This window comes from Nilaparvata lugens, chromosome X, assembly GCF_014356525.2.
Source record: "Nilaparvata lugens isolate BPH chromosome X, ASM1435652v1, whole genome shotgun sequence".
NCBI lineage: Eukaryota > Metazoa > Arthropoda > Insecta > Hemiptera > Delphacidae > Nilaparvata > Nilaparvata lugens.
In genome coordinates this window covers 33,219,170-33,247,091 of record NC_052518.1, presented here as the reverse complement: position 1 = coordinate 33,247,091, position 27,922 = coordinate 33,219,170, and the positions used below count along the sequence as shown (strand labels likewise).

The window sequence follows — 27,922 nt, the reverse complement described above, 5'->3', positions numbered from 1 at the left end:
TTATTCAATCATTGATCAATCTGCAAACCCATCTTTGTAATCTTTCCTTCATGTTGAAACATTTTCAGCAGATTACTACATCTATCTCTATCAATACATGATTCATGTAGGCGACTTATAATTTTTACAGCAGTAGCTATAAACACATGTTCTCAATATTCAAATAATGTGGACCATGAATATGTAACTGCTCGTCTTGATTTTACTGTAGTTCTGGGTATTTTCTCTCGGGCATTTCGCTAGGTAGGTAGGAAATAGTATTTCTATTTGCTGCGTTGTGGTTTTCCTTCACGTATCGTCTAGTGATGTTCTTTGTTCAATTAATTCAACAAGTCCGTATCATCAATACTAATTTGATGATTACACAAATATATATATTATGACATGACACCTGTTGGTCGTCTGCCAAGTTGAGCTATTTTATTGATTTAAAATTTACATGCAAGTATTTGAAATTGAATTTTATCCAATTTGAAAAATTCCAAATTTTAAACAATTTTGGAATCAATCAACCAAAGAGATCATGGCAACAAAAGTATTACATATGAAATTACATTATACTACATATGCAGGAGTAAAAAAGAAAAGCAGTGAGACCATCAAGTATTATATTCCTGTATTAGCATTTTTCTGTAAGCCCAAGCATTCCTCACAAAACCTATCAGCGCCCTCCAATCACTACCATTCAAAAACCCTACCACCTGATCCTCTGATAGCTCTCTATCGCCTTAATGCACTCCTCTTATCTCTGCTAGTACTGGACACCTTCCGATAAAATGCATTGTATCCTCCCTTTCCCTCCTATTGCATAACGTACATATGGTCTGAATTCCCTCTCTTCCCACACTACTATTCAAGTACCATAGACCTCCCCTTCTCATTGCGGGTGAGATTGGCTCCTATATAATTATTGTGTTCGGTGATTGGCTTCAAACGTGAATAGACAGTATAATTTACAGATTGCCTTGCTCTTTCTCTCCATTTCTCTCTACATTCGTTTTTTATACATTCATTAATATTATTCAAACTTTGCCTTAGTACATACCGCATTCCTTCCTCCCATCTTGGCAATTCAATGTTATATTTTTCAGCCTGCTCTTTCCACACTTTATACCATCCTACTTTCTGTTCAAACATTTTCTGTGCAAGTTTTCGTGGCAGCCTGTTTGGTCGCAAAGAAAGGGTTCTTATAATATAGCTGTAATGCATCTCAAATAAATAATGGTGCAAATTATACTTATTGACTTCCAAATAGATGATATAATTGGGTGTTGATTGCGGTAACGAAAATAATTTCTTGATAAAGGCTCTATGTAACCGTTCTATTTCTTCAAATTGCTTATATCCCCACACCTGACCACCATAGCTCACAAGAGCTCTTACAACCGCATCAAAAATTACCCACTTACTCTCGATGTTTATTTCATTTTGGGCCACAAAACTATTCCACACATTATTCAATGCAAACTTTGCCACCTACACTCTCTCTCTGACATGCTCACTGAACGCCAACTGAGGAGTGAATGTTACGCCTAGATATTTGTACTTGTTTACAACTCCGATCCGCTCTTCTCCCCAGTACCACCTCTCATGATGGGCCAGTCTCCCTCCCCTTCTCATCACCATTATCTTAGTTTTGTCGGTATTGATTGTAAGTCCCCACGTCTCACAGTAATGTTTCAAACATATTATCATTTGTTGTAATGCTTTCGGCGTGGATGCAATCAGAATCAAATCATCGGCATACATAAGTCCTTTAATATTCAACTCGTCCATCCATATCCCTTCTTCCATATTATCAAAAATATCATTAATAAACAGGATGAATAAAATCGGGGACAACAAGCAGCCTTGATTTAATCCGTTCTCTGTATAGAATGCATTACTCAGCCCATCCTTCTTATTTTGACTATTTTTACACCAAACAAACGCCCGTGTATTCTCATATAATTTCTGGACAATTCTCACAAATTTGCTAGACAACCCAATCTGAAACAACTTATAAATTAAAGCATTACGATCTACTTTATCGAAAGCGGCCTTGAAGTCAACATACAAACAATAAACTCTATCTTTCCTTCTCCTCAGTTTCAAATTGATGATGCTGTATAAACTGAATATATTATCCACTGTACTGTATCCTTTTCTAAATCCCGCCTGTTCCTCATTTATTACTTCATTTTTCTCTACCCATTCGTTTAATCTATTCAGAAAAATTCCTGCGAAAATTTTTACAAATGCATTGATGAATTGTATGCCTCTGTAATTAGCAACTTCATTCAAATCACCTTTTTTATGAATTGGGAAGATAACCGCTTCCGAAAAATTGTCAGGCACCAATCCTGTATCATAAATATAATTATAAAAATTGAGCAGCAAATTTAAGAATTGATCTGGAGCTGATTTGAAAAATTCTGCCGGTATGCCGTCAGTGCCCGGAGCTTTATTACATTTTGCCTTTTTCAATACCAAATTCAGTTCTTATTTCGTTATTTTTGCATCTAGTTTTTCGTCCTCTATGAACGGTATGGCATATGCTATTTTATCTGCCTCAACTTCAACGGAAAGTAAGTTTTTAAAATGTTTGACCCAGCTTCCAATATCTATCTGGCCTGTACACTTGAAGGATGTTCTTTTAAACTTTTTCACCGAGTCCCAAAACTGTTTCGAGTCGCGCACATTTTCTAAGCATTTTCTAATATTATCATAATACTCGGCTTTTCTAGTTTTACACAACTGAATGTACTTTTTGTTTTCCTCTGCATAGATTTGTCTAGCTTGTTGACTATTCACCCTCCTAAAAAGTCTAAGACAGGCAAAACTTCTTTTTTTCGCTTTATCACATTCCCAATCAAACCATATCTGTTTCGCATGTTTATTTTCTCTCTTAGAAATTCTTGCATTGTTACCCGCTGCTTCATAAACGATATTGATAATCTTTTCTGCGGCTTCACTACTATCGGGTGACAAGATAACATCACAGCTGCTCCGCGATAACTTATTACGGTACTCTGTTGCATCTACTTTTGACCAAATCAGCTTGGGCAATAGCGTTAAATTATCACATATTGAATTCGAAATGTCTCCTTTCAATTGAACTACTAATCTCGTGCTGTGGTTAGAATATTATAGACCTAGTATAGTAAGTTTATTTTATATAGGTGGATTTAGTATATTCCTTGAGCATTGAATTATATACTTACTTTCTTTTGAAGTGGTTACTTTCTTTTAAAGTGGGTAGTTAGTTCCTATCCATTTTAAACATTTTACTTCAGGAAACTTTCCAATTGTAATTGCACTACTGTCAAACTGAAATGAAACTTTTTTATCTCATTTATTACTTTTTGTTGATCACGTTATTATTGTGGCTCTTTAGAAATGTATTCTTATAATTTTGTTGAAAAGCGATCTTGTATTCATTTATTTCTGTATATAATAATCGGTTCAACCCGTCAATAATATAGTCTACTCATTACATTTACTGAACTGATCAATTTATTTCCTAGATGCAAGGAACATTATCGTATATAACAATTACTTAAATCCAATTGCTAAGATAATGTAAAGCTATAGAGCTATCGTAGTATTTTCTCTGTGATAGTGTGAGATTCACTTCTTAGTGTCAGTTTTGGTTGAATGGGCATCAATGTTATTCACAAGGAATACTGGCAGTCTGAAGTGAAGCTGACTAAAATAGATGGGCAATAATTAATTGAACTAAGAAGTGCTAATGCTGTATATAACATAACATAACATAACATATTTTCGTTCAACAGACATCCGACATCATGTGCATCCATGGCAGAGATTATGTCAGTGTTGTTCTTCCACACAATGCGCTACAAGCTGTCCAGCCCCAAACACGCTTCCAACGACAGATTTATTCTGTCCAAGGGACATGCTGCTCCCATTTTATACGCAGGTTAGTTCAAATTCAAACACACACAAATACTAGATCGTAATAGAAGGCGAAATTCTGAAACAATTGATCAAACATAACCAATTATATACAATAGGATTGCTAGATTAATTCAGAGCTGTAAAATTATAATAATAATAAAAACTGTAGATGCACCGCACAAACACAATGAATTAAAAGATTAATGGTTTTGTAGTTGTAATGAATAATATCACTCCATTAAAATTATCTTATCGATAAACATCAAAATTTCGTTTCTCAATTATTCTATAAATAAATCTCAGAAACTCATCGGACAGGTGAATTTAATGAATCGGTAGATACAGATCGATTTAACGAACCTCTAAGAAATCGGGCATAATAGTCATATTAAGCTAAACTTATCAATATAGTCATATCAATGCAAACAAAATTATTATGAAACATTTAAAAAACGTAATCAATCATATTGTAAAGATACATTATAATTTATCATAAGTATGTAGTTTATACCATATTATAGCATAGTTTACCATGATTTAGCGGTACGTTTATGGTATGTGGTTCTTTTCAAATCGTATTAATTTTGCCATTAAGAATCATTATCTTTAGTTTGTCAATTAATTTTTTAATTTAGAGACTAAGTATTCCTCCACACAGACTTGAACTAATGAGAAATGCTATTGCATTTTCTGTCTTTTAATCATTTTTGTTTTTGAGCGGCTAAACTATTTCATTTGTTTTCTATTCAAACTAATGATTTGAGTGGTTTTTGTGCGTGAATTAATCGATATATTTGAATTGTATGCGGTTTGAAATTTTCAATTTGAATATGTTTGCTTATTTTAGTTGTGTGATTGTAATTTGTGTTGATGTTTCCAGCATGGGCTGAAGCCGGTCTGTTCCCAGTCAATGAACTGCTGAACCTGAGGAAGGTGGACAGTGACTTGGAGGGTCACCCCACCCCTCGCCTCAATTTCATCGATGTGGGCACTGGCTCCCTGGGACAGGGTCTCTCTGTATCTTGTGGAATGGCCTATGTTGGAAAGTACTACGACAAGGCTTCTTACAGGTACTATTGTAGGCTAATTACTGACAAGGCTAATTACATGTAGGCTATTATAAGAATCTATTATTTTTATGTTTGGACATATTAATCAAATCGTTGTATTATTTGTTCTTGAGCAAGTACTCATACAAATAGGAGTTGCTATCCTAATCAGATACATAATACATTCTTGATTAACAGAACAAATGATCAGAACAGGAACTTCAGGTATTACTTGAGGTACACTTACTTTAGATGTTATAATAGACCAGTTCTCTTGGAATGGAACAATCATATAGAACACCTGCTGCTCAAAAGTTGCTGCTCAAAGAACTGCTCAAAGTTGGAATATTTGATCACTGAAATTATCACAAAACAGCCGGCAGGCTCGCTTCGCTCACCTGCATTCTTCATTTGAGCTTGCTTCCTCCCGTCAAATAGTCAAATACCGAATTTCAGGCCCTTTTCAGTTGACTGACACATTACATAGAAAAACGCTGAAAACACCGATTATAGACGTTTTGCTTGCGAAGTTTTGAAGCACTTTCTACAAAAAACTTTCAGACGCGATATTTCACGTATGTGTACGTCATGTAAAAATATAATAGAATATTATAGCGTACGTATATTATGACCTATATTATCAGCGTACCGTAATGACAGCCTATTATAGGTGAATACTATAGGATTCCTATGAAATGCACTCACTACAGCAGTATGCACTTCACTGATTGCAGAGTATACTGTTTGATCGGAGACGGCGAATCGGCCGAAGGTTCGATCTGGGAGGCGATGCACTTTGCTAGCTACTACAAGCTGGACAACTTGGTGGCCATATTTGATGTGAACCGCCTGGGTCAGAGTGAGCCAACTTCTCTGCAGCATGACATGGAGGTCTACAGGAAGAGAGCCGAATCTTTCGGTTTCAACGCCATTGTGGTTGATGGTCATGATGTCGAGGAGTTGTGTAAGGTAATATTACTTGTGTAATCAGCACAATAACTGGGACAGTTTTGGACAAAGGCCTGCTCCACTTTTCCTCATGTCAAGTATTTGTACACAATATGTTAAGTAAATAACAATCAATGCCTGGCCCCTTGGTGTCCCAGCATGGCGTCCTAATCAGCAACCGGCTTAACTGTCGACTTTCATTGTCAAGCTGTAACTGGCAATCAAATTTTGATCACGTTCAGAGTGAAATCTTTAACGTTCAATTGAAGTTCAAATCGTCAATGAATCGTCAATCTTAAACGGTCGAATGCAGTTTGATTGTCGTTTTGAAAGTTTGATAGTCAAACTCTAATGGTTGATTAAGTTTGATCGCCGATAACTCATAAGAATATTTCTAATCTTACCATTCGTCAAGCTCTTCTCGTACGTCCGTATCATAGAAATATTTTATATTTCAAATCTTCTTTGAAATAATAATAATAATAATAATAATAATAATAATAATAATAATAATAATACCCTATGCCTATTGAATCAAAGGATTTTGAAAAGACCAAGAAAATTTATTTTATTAACTTGCCGTGAATTTGTAAAGGTGATGTGATTCGATATTAAATTGTCACAGTCTTATATTTATGAAAAAACTTGATTACATACGATATATAGATGGTTGTGTACTTGTAGGTTGTGTAATTCATCTCAAGAAAATCTCATTGATAATTGGTGTTTTGTATTGTTTATGAAATAATAGTAAATTTTATTTGAGTTGGTGCGATCCAAAATTTGATTTTGTTTCATTATTTGATTGAAATTGGATTTAAGTAATTCAAGTTGTTGAAAACTTGAAAAGTTAGTGTGACGTGACAGAAAAGGATGAATTTCTTTCGAGTCAACATTCTCCAAGCTTATTATTATCATTAAACTATTCTAAAATAGGTTTTATTTGTGAAATACTTTTTATATGTTTAATAGTGAAAAACTATTTTAAAAACGGTATGCTACTCTAAAACAATTGCACTTTCTCTGATTGCCAAGTCTGAAATTTTCCGTTTTATTTTAATCAATGTAATGCACTCTTACTTTCTTCTAATTACTTAATGTGATACATTATACATTCGTTAAAAACATACATCCACCCTAGGTCAAGGCTGATTTATTATTACAATCATTAATAACATTCAATTATGAAAAATATCACGATTGCAAAACGAAACTTGATATATATATGCATTTAATGACTAACATTTACATTTTGATGAAAGTAATGATATTGTTGATACTTCAGGCATTCCACGCGGCCGCAAATACAAAAGACAAACCAACTGCTGTGATCTGCAAAACATTCAAGGGAAAGCACTTCCCTAATATTGAAGATCTGGAAGATTGGCATGGAAAGGCTCTTGGAGACAAGTCAGCTGGAGTCATTCAGGTAAAATAATAACACTTTAATGACTTTATTCCTTCAGTCTAAGTTTTCTTTTTTGAACACGATTTCTTCATTGATTAATGTAATTTCATTTTCCATATCATTGTATGCTATTTACTCATTCGTGCTCAATCATACATTATTTTCTTCTGTAACTTACTATTTTCATGTCAAAGCTTCATTATATTTTACAGGAAGTTCCTAAATGGATGACCTAATTTCAATAGTTCAATAAGCATATGACAATTATAATTGAAATGACAAGATCCGATGTTTATAGAATTGTTGTACCAGTAAATTATGTGAAATGAATATGAATCGAATGGTTTGTTTTTCAGCACCTGGAATCGCTGATTAAGAACAAGGGGAATTTGCAGCTGCACCCACAGAAGGCAGTTATTGAGGATGCACCAAAAGTCGATATCTATAATGTGACTCTTTCCTCACCCCCTGAGTATAAACTTGGAGAACAAATAGCTACTCGCTTTGCTTACGGAACGGCCCTTGCCAAGCTCGCTGCAAACCATAGCCGTGTTATCGCTCTGGACGGTGACACCAAAAACTCCACCTTCTCCGATAAGATCAAGAAGGTATGCTCTCTTTAAACAACTAGGTACACACTATTTTAAAAGTTAATTTTTCAAATTATCTAGATTTTAAATCCAAATATCTCACTTCTTTTTAAATGTTATTTATTTCGAATTCAAATTACAACATTTCTCAAATTCAAATTTATTTCACAGATATGAAGCATGATTACTTTATCATCTCATCCACGCCCACGCTTCAGTGGGTGTACTTCAGTATTCATAAAAAATATTCATTTTTCAAGACAAAATTTTAAAGTATTAATTAATTATTGAAATGAGTATCGATGAATGAAATTTATGGAGTTTCAGGCTCTTATTACATTAGGACACCAATGATACACCAGAAATGAAGGATAACGGGTTATGGAAAGGAGACGGAGCCGCGCTACCTGTCCACTGTGGGGTATTGTTCAATAAAGGCTCAAGAAGGCTCATTCTCCAACTCTCGACTACCATACTCTATTGCTCTCTGATTCCGCCTCATTACCCTCATTAGTGGCCTATTCTCGTTTCTTGAACGCACTTATAGCTGGTAGCAAGGGGACGATGACAAACTGGGCTGACGACAAAGTGGGCTACCGCCAAAGTTGCACGCCGTCAAACTGAGCTGCATTCCTTAGATTGCAAGTTTGGCGGTGCATGCAACGACAAATTGGCATTCCTCAGATTTTGTCACCATGCGGCAAAGTTGTACGCCGTCAAACTGGGCTGCATTCCTTAGAGTGCAAGTTTTTGCGGTGCACGCATTGACAAACTGGCACTCCCGAGATTTTGTCACCAAACGACAAAGTTGCACGCCGCCAAACTGGGCTACTTTTAAACCATGCCCAAGTCCTGATGTGATTAGTGTATACATAGGTGTTTAACATACAGATACATGCTGAGATTATGAAGACAAAGTACTCTTCATATTTGCTGAAGAATAGGTACATTATACATGATAAATTATAAATAATTATAACAAGGAGGGGGCCCCCTGATTTGATAATTTGAACCAACCATTTCTTCACATCGCGTGATAACTCTTCTTAGGGCTCCAAGGCAGTTCAAAAATATGTATAAAATATATTGAGGACGAAGACTTTGCAAAACTTTCTGGGTTATCTTCAAATTAATGTACCTAGTTGATAAGATTTTTATCACAATCTACATGCCTACTCCAACAGAATAATATGATGATGTTCTGCTTACATGATCTGAAATGTGTCATAGGCTGCTAAACTCAAATTTTCAACTCCAAAAGCTTCTAAAATTGATTCCAACTAGCAAACAAAAATATTCAATCTTCATTTCTGATGAATTTCCATTCATTATTGAATGAACTAGGCAAATGTGACTTTCTGGTGCTGAGAATATAATGTAGAAATCTCTCTCCAAACACCAATTTTGAAACAATCAATTGACAATATTGCAGCTAAGATTGAAAGTTGTTCATTCTAGGCTGTGACTGAGTGACTCCAGGGACAACAGAATCACTGACTGATAGAGCTTCAATAAATAAATAAATAACCCGTTTATTGCTTCCTTAAACAATTACAAAATAATTGATATGGTTCACTGTACATTTTAATATAAGTTTTTTCAAATAATTGTGAAAACACTGATGAAATATTGTTGTAAGGAATGAGTATGGAATTTCCACAGTTTCAGATGTTTCACTTTGTAGTAAATGTAGATGTAGATTGTAATAAAGTTATATTACTGAGAGTTTTTAATTGAAATAAATAATAATTATGTATAAGAGGGAAAACATAGGGAAGAGTTGACATAAGAGGAACCCTCAGTATTGATAGATGTAAAATTATGAATGAACATACAATTGTAATTAAAATAATAAAAACGAGACTCTTCAATAATTCTCGAGGAACAAGAAAACTTCACACTCTATTATAACTGTAGAACTTGATATAATAATAGTGTTATGTATCAGGAGTTGTCTATTATAAAAATAGATCATTTCTAGAGTATTTTATGCAAACTCCATTTTATTCGGATTAGTTGTAGGCTATTGTCAAATTGAGAAATTTATTCTAAAATACATAGAATTGACGAAATCCAATGTTAACATTCCAAGTGAACTCTCAATAAATATAAGTCAGTAATCAATAACAATTATTATAACTTACTTGAATCCTAAAACTGATTAATGCAGTTGAAGATTGATATTGTTGAGACCATTTGAAATTGTATTCATTTGCTCATTGACTGCCTCAAATAGAAGTAGGCAAACAATTCGATTCAAGACATATTGGACTTGGGATTTGGTGAGTACCTTTTCTGATTTTCTATATGTTCTATGTATATGGTTTTTCTGAATGGATATATTATCCAGCACAAAGATTCGATTCGTTTTATACAGTCCACATAAGAGTAATTAAAGCTTGTATTTTGAACTATTTAAATTTAAAGAACCAGTATTTACGTACCATTCTGGTCAACCGGACCGCATCGTCTAATTTTTCTTTTAAAATACATTTGTTTTGGCATTCATTTTTCAATATATTCAATTCAATTTGCACTGTAAAATTGATTTCGAAATATGAATCGTTATTATGCTAGTGGTTGCGTTGCAGACTGTGCATTTGTGTTGTAACTGCTTGCAAAGCAGCAGTGCTTATCTGCTTGCTCAACAGAAACTCATTGTTCAGCACTGCAGATAAAATTATCGCTTATTCCTACTTTGTATTTGTGATTTCTCTGTACAATCGTTATACTATGATTATCATTTCGTTCACGTTCGAAATCGTTCATTCTTGTTATCATAATCTCATTATGATTAATGAAAAGAATTAAATATTATCCAATCATGAGTGACAGAAAGTTGAAGCTCAAGCGAGCTAAACTTGAACAATATTTTACACGAATTCAACGTACTTTGATGATTTGTCTAAAAGGACGTTGAAAGAAGATGCAAGTGCTAAGCAGTTTCTAATTCTTTATAGTCCCACTTTAACAAGTATTATCCAATATGAGGCAACTGAGTTGGAAATACAGGAACTTGAAATGGAAAATGATCCCGAATTTGTACCGAAATTTAGTAATTCACATATCTAAATGTATGAATATATTGAGGCTGTTGCTAGGGAATTGAATAAACGTAGTGAAGTCGTGCCTGCATCTAACCCTATTCAACCTGCAATGACTAATGATTCTACAAATCTTTTACCGAAAATCGAAATTCCTGTGTTTGTGGGAGATCAATCGAAATGGTCTGTATTTTATGAAATGTTCAAATGCATGATCCATGATAACAAATCGATTTCAGATCAACACAAGGTGCAACATCTTGTAAGTAAGCTGAATGGAGAAGCTGCTTATGTTGCTCGTCATTTGCCACCCATTGCTAATAATTATGAAGTTATTTGGCAATCGTTGGTTAAGCGGTTTAATGATCCCCGCTCTCAGACTAATGCTTATTTGGAACAAATTTTCGAATTCAATAGTCTTAGATCTGAGTCTCGTGCTGGTTTAGTTTCAATATTGGATCAATTCTGTAGTTCTATTACATCCTTGAAACGCTTACGTGGTGAAGATGTATCTGATACTATATTCCTGTTTCAAGCTTTGAAAATATTGGACCCTGTTTCTTGGAAAGCATTTGAAACTTCACTACATGCCAATGATGATCCTACATATGCTGATTTTGTGTCATTTAAAGAAAAACAAATAAAATTGTTGCCTTATGAAGGATTTTCTAAGTCATGTAAGCCAGTAGTGAAACAAATCGCAAAATCTAATGTTCTAGTCGTTCAATCGAATTCGCAAGAGACCAAGGCACCTACAAAGCTGTTGGAGTGTCTGAAATACTCATTGACAAATCACAAATTAATTGATTGTCGCCAGTTTCTTCAGTTATCGCCTTGGGATCGCTTCCGTTTTGTGAAGGAGAAGGGTTGTTGCTTGAAATGTTTTTCGCCATCTCACCGTAGTACAGCTTGTACGTTTGCTAATTATTGCAATCAATGTCATCAAAAACATAATTCAGTTTTACATTTTGGATCTGTTCCAAATTCGGAGGCAAAAATAGTAGAAAATAATACTATCAACTGTTGTTCAATAGACTCGAATGTATCTCAGTATAGTGTCCTCCTATCTACCGCGCAAGTTGAAGTCCCTGATAAGAAAGGTAGATTGCACAAAATTAGAATCTTAGTGGATTCAGCGAGTCAGAGTCATTTTATCACTCGTAAACTTTGTCGAAAATTACACTTGTCTTTCTTCCCTTTCCATTTAGTTGTGAATGGTTTCGGCAGAAATTCGCAATCAGTTGCTGGGTGCACATTTGTCACGCTTCAATCCAGATTCGATTCTAATGCAAAGTTTTCTATTGAACCATTAGTCGTCGAAAAAATCATGGAACATTTTCCAGGTAGTAAAATCATAATTCGAAATTATCAAACTTGATTGGTCTTCAACTCGCTGATGAGATCTATCCCCAGCGAAATTTATGCTATTGTAGGAGCTGAATTAGTACCCTCTATTTTTCAAAGTGGTCGAGTGGAAATTGATTCAAATTTTTTGACGGCTTTGGAAAGCGTTTATGGTTATATTTTAATGGGTAGAGCTCCTATTTTATCTCAATCATTTGGACATTCAACATGTCTGATGACTACTTGTCTCACGTCACCGTTGGATAGTTTAATTCGAAAATTTTGGGAAGTTGAAAACATTCCGGATTTAGGAAAACAACTCACGGAGGAGGAACTGGAATGTGAGAACAACTTTACTTCGACCGTTCGGCGACAAGACTCAGGGAGGTTTGTTGTTTCACTATCGTTCTCTAAATCTCCTGATTGTCTCGGTGATTCATATACTATGTCAGAACACCGGCTCATCAGTTTGGAGAAACGACTCATGCGGGATCCAAACATGCGTTTAGCCTATCATGATGTAATCTTGGACCATCTTGAGCAAGGTCACATGGGATTGGTCGAAAATCAGAATGATAAGAGTGGTTATTTTATACCTCATCGCGCTGTAATCAAAACTCAGAGTCAGTCGACGCCTTTGCGTATCGTTTTTGATGCAGGCGCAAAAACTACTACTGGTGTGTCGTTGAATGACATACTTCATGTCGGACCCAAGTTGCAAACTGATATTTTCGTTTTATTAGTTAATTTTCGGTTGTTTTCCATCGCCATTACTGCTGATATAAAGCAGATGTACAGACAGATTCTTGTCGATGAATCATGTCGAAAATTTCAGCGTTTGTTATGGAGATTTTCGTCTAATGATCCCATACAAATTTTTGAATTAAAAACTGTCGTCTTCGGTTTGAGTGAGTCACCGTTTCTAGCTCTCAGAACTGTTCATCAATCAATTCAAGAGGAGGGAAAAAGTTTCCTTGATGCTAAAGCTCATCTTCTTGGGGCAATGTTTATGGACGATTTTGTGACAAGCATGTCTTTGAAATTGTATCCATTCGCTCATTGACTGCCAGATGGCAGGATAGTTTCTATAATTTTATAATATCTATTACTCATCAATTTATCGCTTAGGCATCGGCCGGTTTGAGTGTCAGTGTGAATTCAGCTCTCATTACCAATAATAAGTTTCCATAAAAACTTATTTGTTCCTGAAAAAAACGTTTTCCTCAACAAGTAATGTCTCCCTTATTGTTTATTGGAATGAGCTCGATTTGATGTTGCATTGTAGATAATTGATGAGTAGAGGATTTTGTATCAAATAGATTCCTTTTTTCCAATCAGTGCATTTCATAGGAGAGCATTATTGTTGTCATTTGTTTTGTTAACATTTTCCACCGCCTTCTAAAATAAATAATAGTTTTGATTCAAGTAATGCCGGCATAAAAGAATAGAGGAAAATATATCTCTTCATGATTCAATTATACGTTCCCATGAATTACACTCAATATTCTGGTGCCTGGTTTATTATACTTCTACATACCTTACATCAATCTATCATCATTGCTGCATTAGAAAATGAATGAGGTTATCTGCTTTGTCCAATGACATACAAGGATCACAAACCCGTTTTTTCCAACAGATACTGACTTTATGTATCTCATTATAACCAGTTGCATTTCTATTTAAATTTTGTGAAAAATTGATGATTCTGATTAAATTTGAAAGTCAATTTCAAACAAGAACTATTTCTAATCTATTCATTGCTGTTATCAAATTTTCTCTTGTTCTATTTCTCAGTTTACGTTTTTTGGAAAAATTTAAGTATTGCGCTATGGTAATTTTAATGGATGGAGATTATTTCATAGAATGTTTTTGTGTTTTTGAGCAGGAGACGTCTGCCTTGTCAATAATACCAGAGACCAATAATTTGATTGTATCTAAAATAGAATAATAAATAATACAATAATGTTATATTTTTCTATGGTAAAACATAATAAAATAAGGCTACTACCTTCTAGAACTTCACAAAGCTAACCAACTATTCTCGTGAATTTGACAAGATATTTAGAATTATACATGGCAGGGGTATAAGTTGTAAATAAAACATCGATTTTCACAAAGTTTCTACTAAATTCCAGCTACAATAATCATGTAAAAAATTGCTTCAACTGCTGCCTCTGAGCGTCTTTCCTTACAAAACTTCCCCGGATGAATAATCAACATAAGCAAGCAATGCTAATCCAAGTTCTTTTTTTTCTCTTCTGCTATTATTTTAATATAAGTTATCAATGTTGAAAGCATGAATTTCTCTGAAGGCTTGATTCAAAACCTAATTTTTCATGTTATCCAATATAAACAACTCACATAAAATGTAGAAACTAACTCGTGAGAGAACGATATCTCACTGAAGACTGAAGATCATAACTATGTGAGAGTAGAAGTTCTGAGAGTGAATGGGGACGTTTACTTTGGTCAGTTTCAATACAAAACTACCCTTCTAGAAAGTGGAAGGAACTAGTAGAATTGGTAACGTCGTTGTATTCCGAAGACAATTCAAATACCTGCATCTATTGCATTGGTCACCCTCCTAACGGTTACGCCTACGTCATGACATGTGTGTAATCACCCCGTATAGCCGGAATTTGAGTGAGCCCATTTCGACAGTTAAATTCCTATGAGAAAAAAAATGAAATTTAATTTCTTTTTTGTTATGGGGGTATTCATTTATAACTATCGAATATACATATGAAATTTCAGCTTGATTGGTGCACTGAATCATGATGAGCCCGTTTAGTGCGGAAAGTGTGTGCCTCCCCGTATGACCCCCTCTTACAAGCATTGGTTTGTGTCTGTGTGTGTGAGTGTGAGAGAGAGAGGGTGATAAGATAAGATATTTATTGACATTTCTTACAAGGCTGTTGCCTATGGTAACATTTACAAAAATTGGCAATAATAAATCAAACTTAAGAAATTAATAATTATTTAACAGTTTCGCATCAGTATTAATCTATTAGAAATATCAAAGAAAATAATATAGTATTCATATCAAGTCATGAAAATTATTTTAGATTACATTAGCAAACTAGAGGAAAGAAAAGTTGTTATTTGCATCCATGTGAAATGAAACTTATCATGAAAGTATACAATGAAAAATTTAAACTTCATAATACAATACAATAGAGGGTACATGAAATAGGTAAGAAATAAAGTATGAAGGTGGTCTATTACAAAACATTGTGAACAGACTTTAAATAAAAAAGATGAGAAGTAATGATGAAACTATGCATGAAATGAGAGCATGAATGCACCAAACCCTACCAATCATAATGACCTTTTGCTATTGTATCATTTATTAATGATGACAAAAGCCTCGATTTAAACAGAGAGAGAGAATAGAGGGAGGGAGAGAGTGAGAGAGAGAGTGAGTGAGAGATTGATTGATTTATTGCCTTTATTAGGGCAGAGTTAGGACTCATGGTCCTCTCTGCCACACAACCCTAAAGCCCGTTTAGTGCGTAAAGTGTGTGCCCAAGCATTGGTGTGTGTGTGTGTGTGTGTGTGTGCGTGAGAGAGAGAGAGAGAAAGAATGAGTGAGAGAGAAGAGTAAAAGAGCGCTAAAGAATAAATCAGTCAACGTCCTAAATAACAATACGAAAATTACATTGACTCATGTCAGATGGACTACACATCCATAGAACTTAATCACTTGCCGGAAGTCCTTGACTAATTCCGTTTTTTAGTTTCTGCAATCCCTCCCTGTTTGGAACAATATTCACAATTCAGGTAGCTTAATAGCTTATATGTTCGCCCGTTTTAATGTATCTTTGAAGCTCATTTATGAAGTCTACCAGATCTACTCTGTAGTATGTTGGTGCAAGAAGTATTAAATATTGGAAACAATGGTCATCCAACCTAAAGTGGCGCCTTTCTCATAAAACCTACAAGGTCTTATAATACAGAGACATTTGATTTTACTGCCTAGGAGCAGTCGTGAATCTTATTATAAGATGATTCTTATTATTTTCATGAATGAATTTTATTGGCGATTCTCCAGTATTGTAAGACTTTTGAATTGTATGGAATACAAATTGGAATACCCTTGATAACACTTCGACTATGCATATTTCATTGAACATGTAATAAATCAATAAGATTTATAGTTAGTGAAATTCGTTGAATAACTAGCATTATCGTCATTTAATGTAAATTAGTGTATAAGCCAGTAAATATTGTAGCATACATAAATAAAGAAATCTAATCTAATCTGATAATCGATAGTAGACACAAACTCTTGAGAGTGCAAGTATTACATTTGAATACCAGGCAGGGTAAGTAAGACACTAGGAAAGAGGTAAAACACTGTGTCACTCACACAATCTTGGTGATCCGGCTGGTGTCTCACTCGGGACACCAAAATCTGGTGACTCGGCTATGTCCCCAGTCTAATCACCATGAGAACTCGCTCGGACACCACCGACTCGGTGCACTCGGTGCATGCACCGCCAAACTTGCACTCAGATTTTGTCACCAGACGACAAAGTTGCACGCCGTCAAACTGGGCAGCATTCCTCAGAGTGCAAGTTTGGCGGTGCATGCAACGACAAACTGGGCTGGAAAACCAGCCCAGTTTGTCATCGGCCCACTTTGTCGCCAGCCCAGTTTGACGCGGTTCCGTAGCAAGCACCAAGTTACTGCCTCACTCCCCCAATCGTGGTGTCCGAGCGAATTCTCATGGTGATTATTAGACTGGGGACATAGCCGAGTCACCAGATTTTGGTGTCCCGAGTGAGACACCAGCCGGATCACCAAGATTGTGGGAGTGACACAGTGTTTTACCTCTTTCCTAGTGTCTTACTTACCCTGCCTGGTATTCTAATGTAATACGAGCCATAAGCTCGTATTACATTACGAGCTTATGGTAATGTAAGACATTACCATAAGTAATATCCATTACCATAAGTAACAACCAAGGTTGTCTGAACCTTGGAGCTTCCTCCAATCGTATTTACCATGTAAAGAAACAGTTTTGCAACACAGCCTGTTGTTTCCGATCTGATTTCTTGTGAAGAAATAAATTGATATTATGCTTTTTAGTTTTATCATTCAATTTCAATTTCAATTATACAATACTATAGTGAGGCCACGTTATAATGGCAGTATTTGATTAACATTGGTGTTGCTTTCCTTATTTATCATTTGACAAAGCCTATCATTTTCTAACTCCGCAACGTTTCCAGATAGTTTTTCATCAAAGAAATATAATTAATTAACAAAATATTTAAGATGATAATTAACAATGATAGAGATGCGTGGAGGTTGATAGTTGCGGAGGCCAAGGCTCACCATGGGCTGTAGCGCCATATAAAAAGAACAAAATATTTCATCTCAATTATGAAAATTTATCATTTAATCATTGAAAAATATATTTTGACGAATAAATTATAATTGATTATATTGAACAAGAATGAACAGTTAATGTTACATCAGATATACCGGTATCAGCTATTCTCTATAGAAGGTAGTGGAAAGGCAGAAAATCGGCAACACTCTCTTATCTCTCTCCTTTGTCATTTTTAACGTGAACTATAACAAAAAAGCAACCAGAGAAATTGGTACAAAATGTAAATTATTTAATGCGTACAAAATGTAAATTATTTAATGCGTACAAAATGTAAATTATTTAATGCGTACAAAATGTAAATACACACGAAATACCTGATCATGACTTGGTACTGCCACCAGAAGGAAATTGAGTTCAAATGCATGAAATATGTGAAAGTAAAAGAAACTCCATGACGTCATTGGCTGACCTTTTGGTCTGTCAACAGAAGATATGTAAAAAAAAATTGTTACAAATATTTTAGTAAAAAGTTGTAGAATATTGAATGAAACCCATTCAATTCGAGATCTGGTAAGTCTCGAAAATGAAAATCGAATATTGTTATCTACATAATGAGAAAAATGAAATGAATACCGGTGACGCTTATTATAGGGCGCTTATTGTGGGGCTAAAAATAGTTGATTGGCTGATTGTTGCAGGTTGACCCTTCAAGACACATCGAATGCTTTATCGCAGAACAGAATCTGGTCGGCGTGGCAATCGGAGCTGCATGCAGAGATAGAACAATCGCCTTTGTATCAACATTTGCCACATTCTTCACACGTGCCTTTGATCAGGTAATCCCCTCTTATTTTACACTCCTACTATGCGCATTCTTGTTTCTTCCATTCTAGTCCAGGCAATGAATGCTCAAAAAAGGGTATAGAGGAAAGTGATTGGAAGACGATTTTTGACGCGACAGTTCTGTTTAGGGTAGTAAGGAGATAAACATATCAAAAGTCCCCACCCCAAACCATCGTGCTAAGAGCGTGGGGGGTGAAAATTCCACCCCCCAAATTGAAGCTGCCATAACAATTAAAGGAAAACTTGAAATAGTGAAATAATACATGATTTCAAAGAGAATTAAATACTCCACAAATCTACGATTAGCATCAGTTTTTATGATGCATTGTTGGAGAATTATAAGCCCTGAAAGAGCAAAACATTGGATAAAAACCTTCTATTTTAACAATTACACACCTTCAAGAGCGAATATCTCGGGAACTCTTGGGAATATCACAAAATTTCTCAAAACAAAAAGTGTAGAGAATTTATCAAGCTTCATTTTTGAGTAGTTAGTTATGTCGGTTGAACGCATTGTTCTCAAGATATGAGCGTGGAAGCAAAATGTTGAAAAATGCAACTCTTAAACCACCCTCATCCCCTTAGCACATGAGTTAGGAATGGGGACTTTTGATATGTTCTCCTCCTAACTAGTCTCAACAAAGCTGCGAAGTCAAAAATTTTGTTTAAAACATCCCTTCCAAGTTCCTTTGTCAAATGGAAATGTCACACTCAACACTAAAGCTGTTGTAAAAAGTGTAGGGAGATTCGTGGAAGTGTGAAATTATACTCAAAATTGAAGAGAATTTAATGCCTTATAAGCTCATAATCAGCATGGATTTTCTCCGTCGATTTTCAAAAAGTTATAAGAGCAAAAATAGAAAAAAGTGGTGGCAAACGTGTTCTTTTCAAAAATGTCACACCTTCAAGAGCGGATATCTCGAAAACTAGAGGAGATATGGAAAAAGTTGTGGAATGAATATTGTAGGAAATTATGTAAGCTTCAATTTGTTATATGCCAGTCAAGTCCTTGAAATACATAGTTTTTGAGTTTTATGCGAGAAACCACAAAATGGTACCTTTGAACCACCCCCACGCCCTTAGCACAAGGGGTGGGATGGGGACTTTTGATATGTTCACCTCCTTACTACCCTAAACAAAACTGCGGGGTCAAAATATGTCTTCTCAACTTTTTCCTCTATAACCTTTCCTTGACTGGACAATTCACTTTTTATATGGGAAAAAACAGTTAATCATTGTTTTATTCTAGAGCTAAAAGTGTGCAAAAATGTTGATAGTTTAAAAGTTGTCTGTTTTACAAAAGTAAACTTGAAGTTTACCAGCATTTTTTTTTTCACTGTAGTTAGATTCCCTTCACACTGTCAGCATTGGTTGACAAGCTTTGATGTTATTATTATAAAGATGGCTGATCGTTTCAATTGATCTAACAATAACCAATACTTTTTCAATGTGATTTTATAGTTTTATTTCATTTTTTGTGTAAAAAATTATTGTACATGACCTTGTTTTGAACAGTTAATTCATATAAATATAATAAACTAGCAGGTAACCCGTGCTTCGCAAGGGTCTATTTTTTAACTCAACAAACTGAAAACTTGACTCAATGAAATCTAGAAGAATTGATAATAGGCCTATAAGAATCCTCGGTTGATTAAGAATTTATATGCAACTTTTCAAGTAGGCCTAAATCAGTCCAGTAGTTCAGACGTGATGATGCGTCAATAGTTATTTGTGCAACTAGTGCGCAAAGTGACAGTTTGCTGCACCGAAAGAAACGTTTACGCCCGAGCCGTAGGCGAGGGCGGAATGGTTTGTTGAGTGTAGCAGAGGAACTTTGCGCACGTATTTCACATTAAATTTTTCCTACAGTTACCATTGAATATAAAAAGTGGGTAATTATGGGTAAAATTGCCTGAAATGCATCAAATGTTTTTCTGTGTAATTTTATTATTGATAAAAACCTTAATTTATTGTCAAATTGACTAATGTATGTGTGTTTGAATGGCGGGGCGGCTGTGTGGTGTGTGCTGTGGTGGCACTGTGCTGTCGATGTCCTTGGTTATAATATATAATTAATGCTGTGCTCGTTGTGCTTCGTTGCACCTCTGCTCACTATAGCAGCCCAGTCACTGTTACCAACTTCATTTTGATTTTGCTGCACTGTTGCTCCATATAACCTACTAAGTATTTTGCGTTGCCATGTTGCAAATCTGGAGTGCAGAAAAAATTATTCCCGCACTAGAGCGGAAAAGTGATTCTTTGCGTTCTGTAATCAGTGCAGCAATGGCCACTTTTCAAGGTAACTGTAGGAAAAAATAATTTTCCTATCCTCTACACATGTATACGTGTATAAGCCAGTTCTTTCCTTTATTATGGTATAGATTATTATGTTGCTTTGATCTGTGATCAGTATAAATGTCTTGTATCATCTAAAGGTGCGACTACACAAGCTGAACCGAACCTCGAACCGCGCAGCAAACCGTGCATTCCGCCGAACATCGCGCCTTTCAGCGAACATGAGCATAAATGTTTCATAAAGTTAAAAATCAACTGTTAAACATTCGCCGTACCGTACTCCGAACCGTTCACCGTGCCGCTCGCCTCTGTTTTAACTGTTAACCGTACCGAACTCCGAACGCTGAACTTTTCAGCCCATCAGAGTCCTCCATTACAATTCGCCGTGCAGTTCGCTCTACAATTAATCAACAATTTCATCAACTAACCATAAACTGACTGAAATAAATACTTCAATTTCCATGTATTTAATTGATAGAATTATATAAATCTACAGTGTAGGTTGTATCTAAATTCACAAAGAGTTCGATTGTTGTTGGCAAGAAACATGTTATTCAACGCAGAAATCATTGTTATTTTAAAAGATAGGATAAGTTGAATAGTTTCCCTTTCAGGGGGAGTTTTGACAACCCTCAAAACTAATTTTTCACTTGGAGAAATATCGAAAAGGTGCATTGGACCTTATTTTTGTTCAGCTTGCCAAAATACCCCTCATTTCAATATTAAAATTTTCGACTGACTGTACAGTGAGTCAATCATTCTATCAGGTCTCGAATAATTTTGGGACTGTAAAATAAATAAAAATGGAAGAGAATAATTTATTTATGTAAGAATATCAGCACCTTTATTCAAAGCCTTATTTATTAACTGCATGCGTATTCATATTGCCGATACACCATTGATAAAACTGTATACGTTTATTTAGCACTTTGTCTCAAAAAACTGTTCTAGCTGAAAATTAATAATCCATGCCACATGTAGGCCTATACATTGCATCAGAAAAACGAAGTTTCAAAACTATGTTTTTTCTAAACAGATGTTTTTGAGATAATTTCTTTGATGCAGCAGTTTCACATTCACCTTATTATTATACAGAGTTTGTGAAAATGAAAATATAATTATCAAATAATACTATTATAATCTTAATAATAATAATTATAATAACAATTTTATTATTAAAAATATTTATGAATACAATTATAAAAACAATATTATTGAGGTTAAGTTGAAGCAGGTAGAAAGCAATAATAGAACAGCTGTTTTTTTTTTTTAATTTTATCATATGATTTGAATGTGAAATCGCCGTATGAAATCGTATGTCCCATAATTTAAACAAATTTGAACATTAATTATGAAAAATCTAGAAGGAAAATTGAAATTTGGACTTGATATTTTTAGAATCTATGTGCAAAATTTGGAGATCTAAATCATTCCCGTTTTTCCGATATGCAATCCACAAGTTGACATGTTTTGATGCGAACAAACGAACACACGAACAAATACAACCCTACTCTCTCTTATTATATAGATGAAGATGTTGATGCCTTTTCATATTCAAATTTTGTAACTTTGTATCAATACATGAGAAGTATAATTGGAATACCGACAAGTTTATAGTGCAAGAACTACAGAATCTACAAACCATACTTCATCAATCCTGAAGACTATATTTGTTTAATTTGCAGATTCGTATGGGAGCCATTTCTCAGACCAACGTGAACTTTGTTGGATCTCACTGTGGAGTCAGTATTGGAGAGGATGGCCCAAGTCAGATGGCTTTGGAGGATATTGCTTTGTTCCGTTCAATTCCAGGTCAGTTTTGGAGCTATTTAATGAGTAACCAGCAGAAATACTCAAGTATCATTACTCAAGTAAGCTACAGTTGGATGTAAAATGTTGATAAGATGTTAAATATATCTTTCTGTCCTAAAAATTTGATCAAAATTTCATTTATTGAAAATTGGATAAAGTAGGAAGGATTGTTTCATAACGTTTAACGTTCAACAAAGCTGAAAATATGGAGGTCTCATGGGAATTTTCTTTAATCTACAGGATCGACAGTTTTCTACCCGTGTGATGCAGTGAGCACAGAACGAGCCGTTGAAATTGCAGCCAACACAAAGGGAGTCTGCTTCATTCGTACATCAAGGCCTAACACAGCTGTCATCTACAAGAATGATGAAAAGTTCCAGGTAAGGTATACAATTTCAAGTAATAGTTAGAAGCTCTGAAACTTCAATCATTTCATTATGTACATTTCGTTCAATCTAAGAGTATGATATTGTAATTGGTTGTTTATTAATATCCCCTTCTCATTTTAATTTCATGTAAAACTTTATGCTTGAATCTCATAAGAAGGCTTTTTTACTACACTGCACAGAAAACATAATTCCGGGTCTGTTTCTAGGTTAGAAAGATGCTGTTTTACAGTTGTAAATAAAAACAGCTGATCTAGCTAGATTTGCTTCCCATAAAGTCAAGATCAGTCCGAATACCACTGCCGAAGGTCATCATTTTCCGATCACCTTCAGTTTCTGTGTATTTAAATGGTATTTTAATTCATTACGAAAGGGCTCCTGTTTTACCAATGGTATAGGCAATTAATAAGAAGTTCAATCAGGTGTTTCTATTCACAACTTTTTTAAAGTTTTGATCTTTTGAATATGGGATATGTTTTAGTTTCGTATTCAGTTACTTGTTGTTTGCTCAATTGCATATTACTTACTTACTGGCGAAAAATATTGTATGCTACTTGACCGTGAATCCCCTTATGTTATTTGAATAAATTATGTTACTGTGCTCGCATGAAATTCCAGACTTGCCAATGACTTTTTATTCCTAATTCAATATTCACAATACTACATAAACTGAAACACGATTTCCTCAAGTTTGTTTAGGAATCATTCATTAGACATCAAATCCAGAAATACATGTTGGGAAAATATTTCTCCAAATTACTAAGAATAGCATAACTAATATTCTGTGTAAAGTACCTTTATAAATGGATTACATTCAATTTAGCATAATAAACAGTAGAATATAATGTAAATATGGTACTTGTCTAAGTAAGTAATGCGGAGTTTATCATGAAAGATTTTTTTATTATTGTAGCTATTGTATGAAAGAATTAATAAAATGTCAGCATTCATTTTAAAATAGTTTTATATCTCCAGTAATAATTTAAATTACGATTTTTTAATTAAAATTATATAAAAAGGCTCACATGCTTAGTACAAAATTTGAATTTACGTCCTGAATATCTCATCAAATGGGTAGATTTTCAATTTTAGAACCTATTTAGATGTGATAATTCTTTTTTGTTAATAATAATTGTTAATTAAAAATGTTCATAGATTTTTGCTTGTGACACTGGTATAAATTCATGTTCTTTACCATAATCTTCGCTATTATAACCTATAATAGTGCTATCAAACAATCTACAAGCTCCTCTAATGATGTAAGGCAAAAATATGATTTCATCCACCAATAAAATAATGATTATTCTAATAAATTTAACAATGTTGTCAGATTTATTTAATAGTAAATGAATCACAATAACTATGAATATTGAAATGTACACATTGTTTCATATTTTTGTACTCATCAGTTTGAAGACATCATTCAATAGGTTAGTTATGATGAATAATAATAACTTTTTCACTACATGTTAAGTTGAAGGTCGTTTCACACTGTCAATAGTCTACCACCATTTTCTAACTGATCCCTCTTTGTGAATTTATATGAGAAAGTATTGGTGGATGAATTAGGTAATGATTGAAATATAGATACATAATCATAGAAATGAAAAATACATTGTATGATATAAAACACTGCATGCAAATGACCTTGATAACAAGGTCACTCCCGCATTACAGGAGCATCATTGAACAGAAAAAAGTTCTTTAAAGTAAGCATAAGTAATAAAAAATGAAAACCAAAAATAATAATCTGAAAAAATAGAGAAAAAAAGTTTTACATTCAAAGTTTTTTTATTTCTGTCGTAGGCTGTCCTGTCGGTTTAGTAAGCTGTTTTAAAACGTAAAGAAAAGCAGAGCGCATGTGCACCACTTTATTTACCTCTCTTCTTACAATTTCAAACCTATTATTGTGATTGAATTATGTCTTACCTCCTGCTTGTCTTTACCTCATTACATGAGTGATGGCATGTATAGTACAGTAGTAAACTTTTAGCTTTGCCCACGTGTCTTTGAAACGTAGACAATTATGGTTCGCGGATGATATCCATGCTTTTGCAGAAGCATTAGGTTCGACCGTCCCTATAAATGAAGGAGGAAGCTTCCTACAAAACTTTCGTCATCTTGCTCCTCTTCTGGAACTCCTTATTCCTTCAGCGCCTGCTTAGCATGGTAGAAGCGCGCGCATGTAGTCATGTGTAACGCTCTGCAGAATTTCTGCAAAAAGACTTAGTCTCAAGTAAATTTAAAAATAAATTAAGATTAATCCTCACATTTCATACACAATGTATTCACTAAATTATCAAAAACAGAAACTTTTCTCGATTGGCTATTTTTTCATGTCATGAAAATTTCTCGACTTTTATTCATTTGATAGAGACATAGAAACTAACTAGTAACTAGACTTAAGTGACTAGTTCACAAGGAATTGTTGACCAATCGTTGATCCAACAAGCGCTGGCAAAGTTTCATGGTTAATATGAGATGGAAACTGTGTTGGAAACGAAAAGTGAACACTACTTACAAATCAAGTCTGATTCTTATTGAATTCTATTTATCTACTGAATGAGTAAATTTACGTTAAAATTCGAAATAACTGAAATGTGCCTAATTATTAGTTTTATAGGATTATGCTTCTTGGAAACTTTTGAGAAATGTTCGATGTTTTTGAATTTGTAGTATTGAACTGTAGTGGCCCTCATCGGTAGGTAAAGCTACAGGACAGGGACTGTATAACTAGAGTTTATACAGTAGAATGTTTCTTTTTTATTTGTTGACGTGGCGAAGTTGGGACAGTAATGTCCACTCTATCACTGTACCACGAATACATAAATATTTATACATAATTTACAGCATGTGATAATACTTATAGTAGGTGTAGCGTGTAGCTTACAATGTGTGTTGACAAGTTGTTTGAAGGCCATGAGATGTATGTGTTATAGATCGGCAAGGCGAAGGTTGTGAAGAGCAGCCAGAAGGATGAGGTGTTGTTGATTGGCGCAGGAGTGACACTGTACGAAGTCCTGGCTGCTAGCGAGCAGCTGGCATCTGCCGGCATTGGAGCTCGGGTCATAGATCCCTTCACCATCAAGCCCATTGATCAAGCCACCATAATTGCCAACGCCAAGCAGTGCAAGGGTAGAATCGTCGTGGTGGAAGACCATTACCCGGAAGGTACAGTATAATAATAATCATAATATCGAGTGACCTGGCTGGCTCAGGTCTGGTGTCAGACTTAAAAGACAGTATAAATTGATAGTTTATAAATTTTCAACGATCACATAATATGGGAAAATGCATTATAAAATCATAATTAGGTCAAAATACATAATAAAAAATCCTTAAAATGAGTAAAGACAACAATATCAATTACAGTAATAGCATTCAATAGTTCACCCATAATAGGGCTACGTTATAATTAACTATTTCATGTAATAGTTGACATTAATAATTTAATCTACCTACCACTGTCCTGAATTCCTCTAAAGAGTAGAATGGATTTACTATGAGCCATTTTCTTAAATGTCTGAGGAATACAGGCAGGGGAAGGGTACGGAAGGAGGCTGGTAAAAGGTTGAAAAATTTTATCCCCACTATTGGAAAACTCGAAAGAGATTTGCTGAGTCTGCACCTAGGTACATGCAGATCTCCACTGGCCCTAGTCGGATAATTGTGAATATCACTGGCAACCGTCAGTACATTTTCCCTCAATTTTATCTCTTTCAAGCACTGATACAGAAATTCATTGAAAACTGTTAATATTGAATTTTCCTTGAATAGAGGTTTACAATGATCTAGGTAATCTGCATTGCTTATTATTCTGACTGCTTTCTTCTGTAAAACTAATATTTTTTTACACCTGAGGAATGGCCCCATAACCTGATACCATAAGACAGGATTGAATGGAAAAAAGCATAATAAGCTTGTTTAACATAATTATCAGGCAACTCACATTTTAGTCTCCTCAATAGAAATATATTTCTGCTTAGCTTAGAGCAAATCATTTCAACATGATGTTCCCATAATAGTTTAGAATCCAGCATGAAACCCAGTAGTTTAACTGGGTTGTCTGTCCCGCTAGCATTGTTTAATGAAAATGTGATTTCCTGTGTTTTAGTTTCATTTAAAACAAGTTTGTTAATAGAGAACCATTTTTTAGCTTTATTGTAATGATCAAGAACTGAGTTTCTTGCAAGGTCTACTGTGGAACTGGATGCATAAATAGTGGTATCGTCGGCAAACATCAAAGCCCTACCAGATAAACAATAGAACAGATCGTTTATTGAAACAATGAAAAGTAAAGGCCCCAAAACTGAACCCTGTGGAACTCCCCTTCTAACAGGCAGTGGTGGGGAGTCAACACCGTTCCAGCTCACTATCTGTTGTCTATCTGCCAAATAGGATTCAGTCAACCTGAGCGCATCATCTTTAAGACCATAATACTTTAACTTCAAGAGGAGAATATCATGTGGAATGCACTCAAATGCACGCGATAAGTCACATAGTAAGGCGCAGGTAGATTCCCTGGTTTCAAAACGATTTAAAATATGCTGGACAAGGGATTCAACAGCCAACACCGTTGACTTTTTTTTCCTGAAACCAAACTGAGCTGATACCAAATGATGATGCTTTTCAAGGTAGTTGTACAATTGGTGAAATAAAATGTACTCGAATATTTTGGCAATCATAGGAATGATAGAAATGGGCCTATAGCTAGAAGTATTATTTCGTACACCCTTTTTGAAAATTGGTACTGTTCTAGAGAGTTTCAGCTGGTCAGGAAAAATGCCTTCTGATATGCATGTATTAAACAAGAATGCCAGCAAGGGAGCGAGAATCGGCATTATTTGTTTCATAAAATTAGGTGTCATTCCATATATATCTCTTGTGTTACCTTTTTTCAAATTTTTGGTTGCATCTATTACATCCTGATCACTTACTGGACTCCAACTAAATGAAGAGACAACA

The 27,922-nt window shown here is 34.7% G+C and overlaps 1 protein-coding gene across 2 annotated transcripts in view; it reads left to right on the top strand.

The window, feature by feature from the left end:
- The window catches only part of LOC111057290 (transketolase-like protein 2), a 67,213-nt gene that overhangs the window by 28,800 nt on the left and 10,491 nt on the right, over nt 1–27,922 (top strand). For both annotated transcript variants that reach the window (XM_022344715.2, XM_022344716.2), the window contains exons 2-10: nt 3,777–3,922; nt 4,781–4,970; nt 5,684–5,918; nt 7,183–7,326; nt 7,662–7,913; nt 18,320–18,457; nt 22,445–22,571; nt 22,812–22,951; nt 25,897–26,128. In XM_022344715.2, the coding sequence (XP_022200407.1) occupies nt 3,777–3,922; nt 4,781–4,970; nt 5,684–5,918; nt 7,183–7,326; nt 7,662–7,913; nt 18,320–18,457; nt 22,445–22,571; nt 22,812–22,951; nt 25,897–26,128 (1,604 nt within the window). The remainder of the gene's footprint in view (nt 1–3,776; nt 3,923–4,780; nt 4,971–5,683; nt 5,919–7,182; nt 7,327–7,661; nt 7,914–18,319; nt 18,458–22,444; nt 22,572–22,811; nt 22,952–25,896; nt 26,129–27,922) is intronic.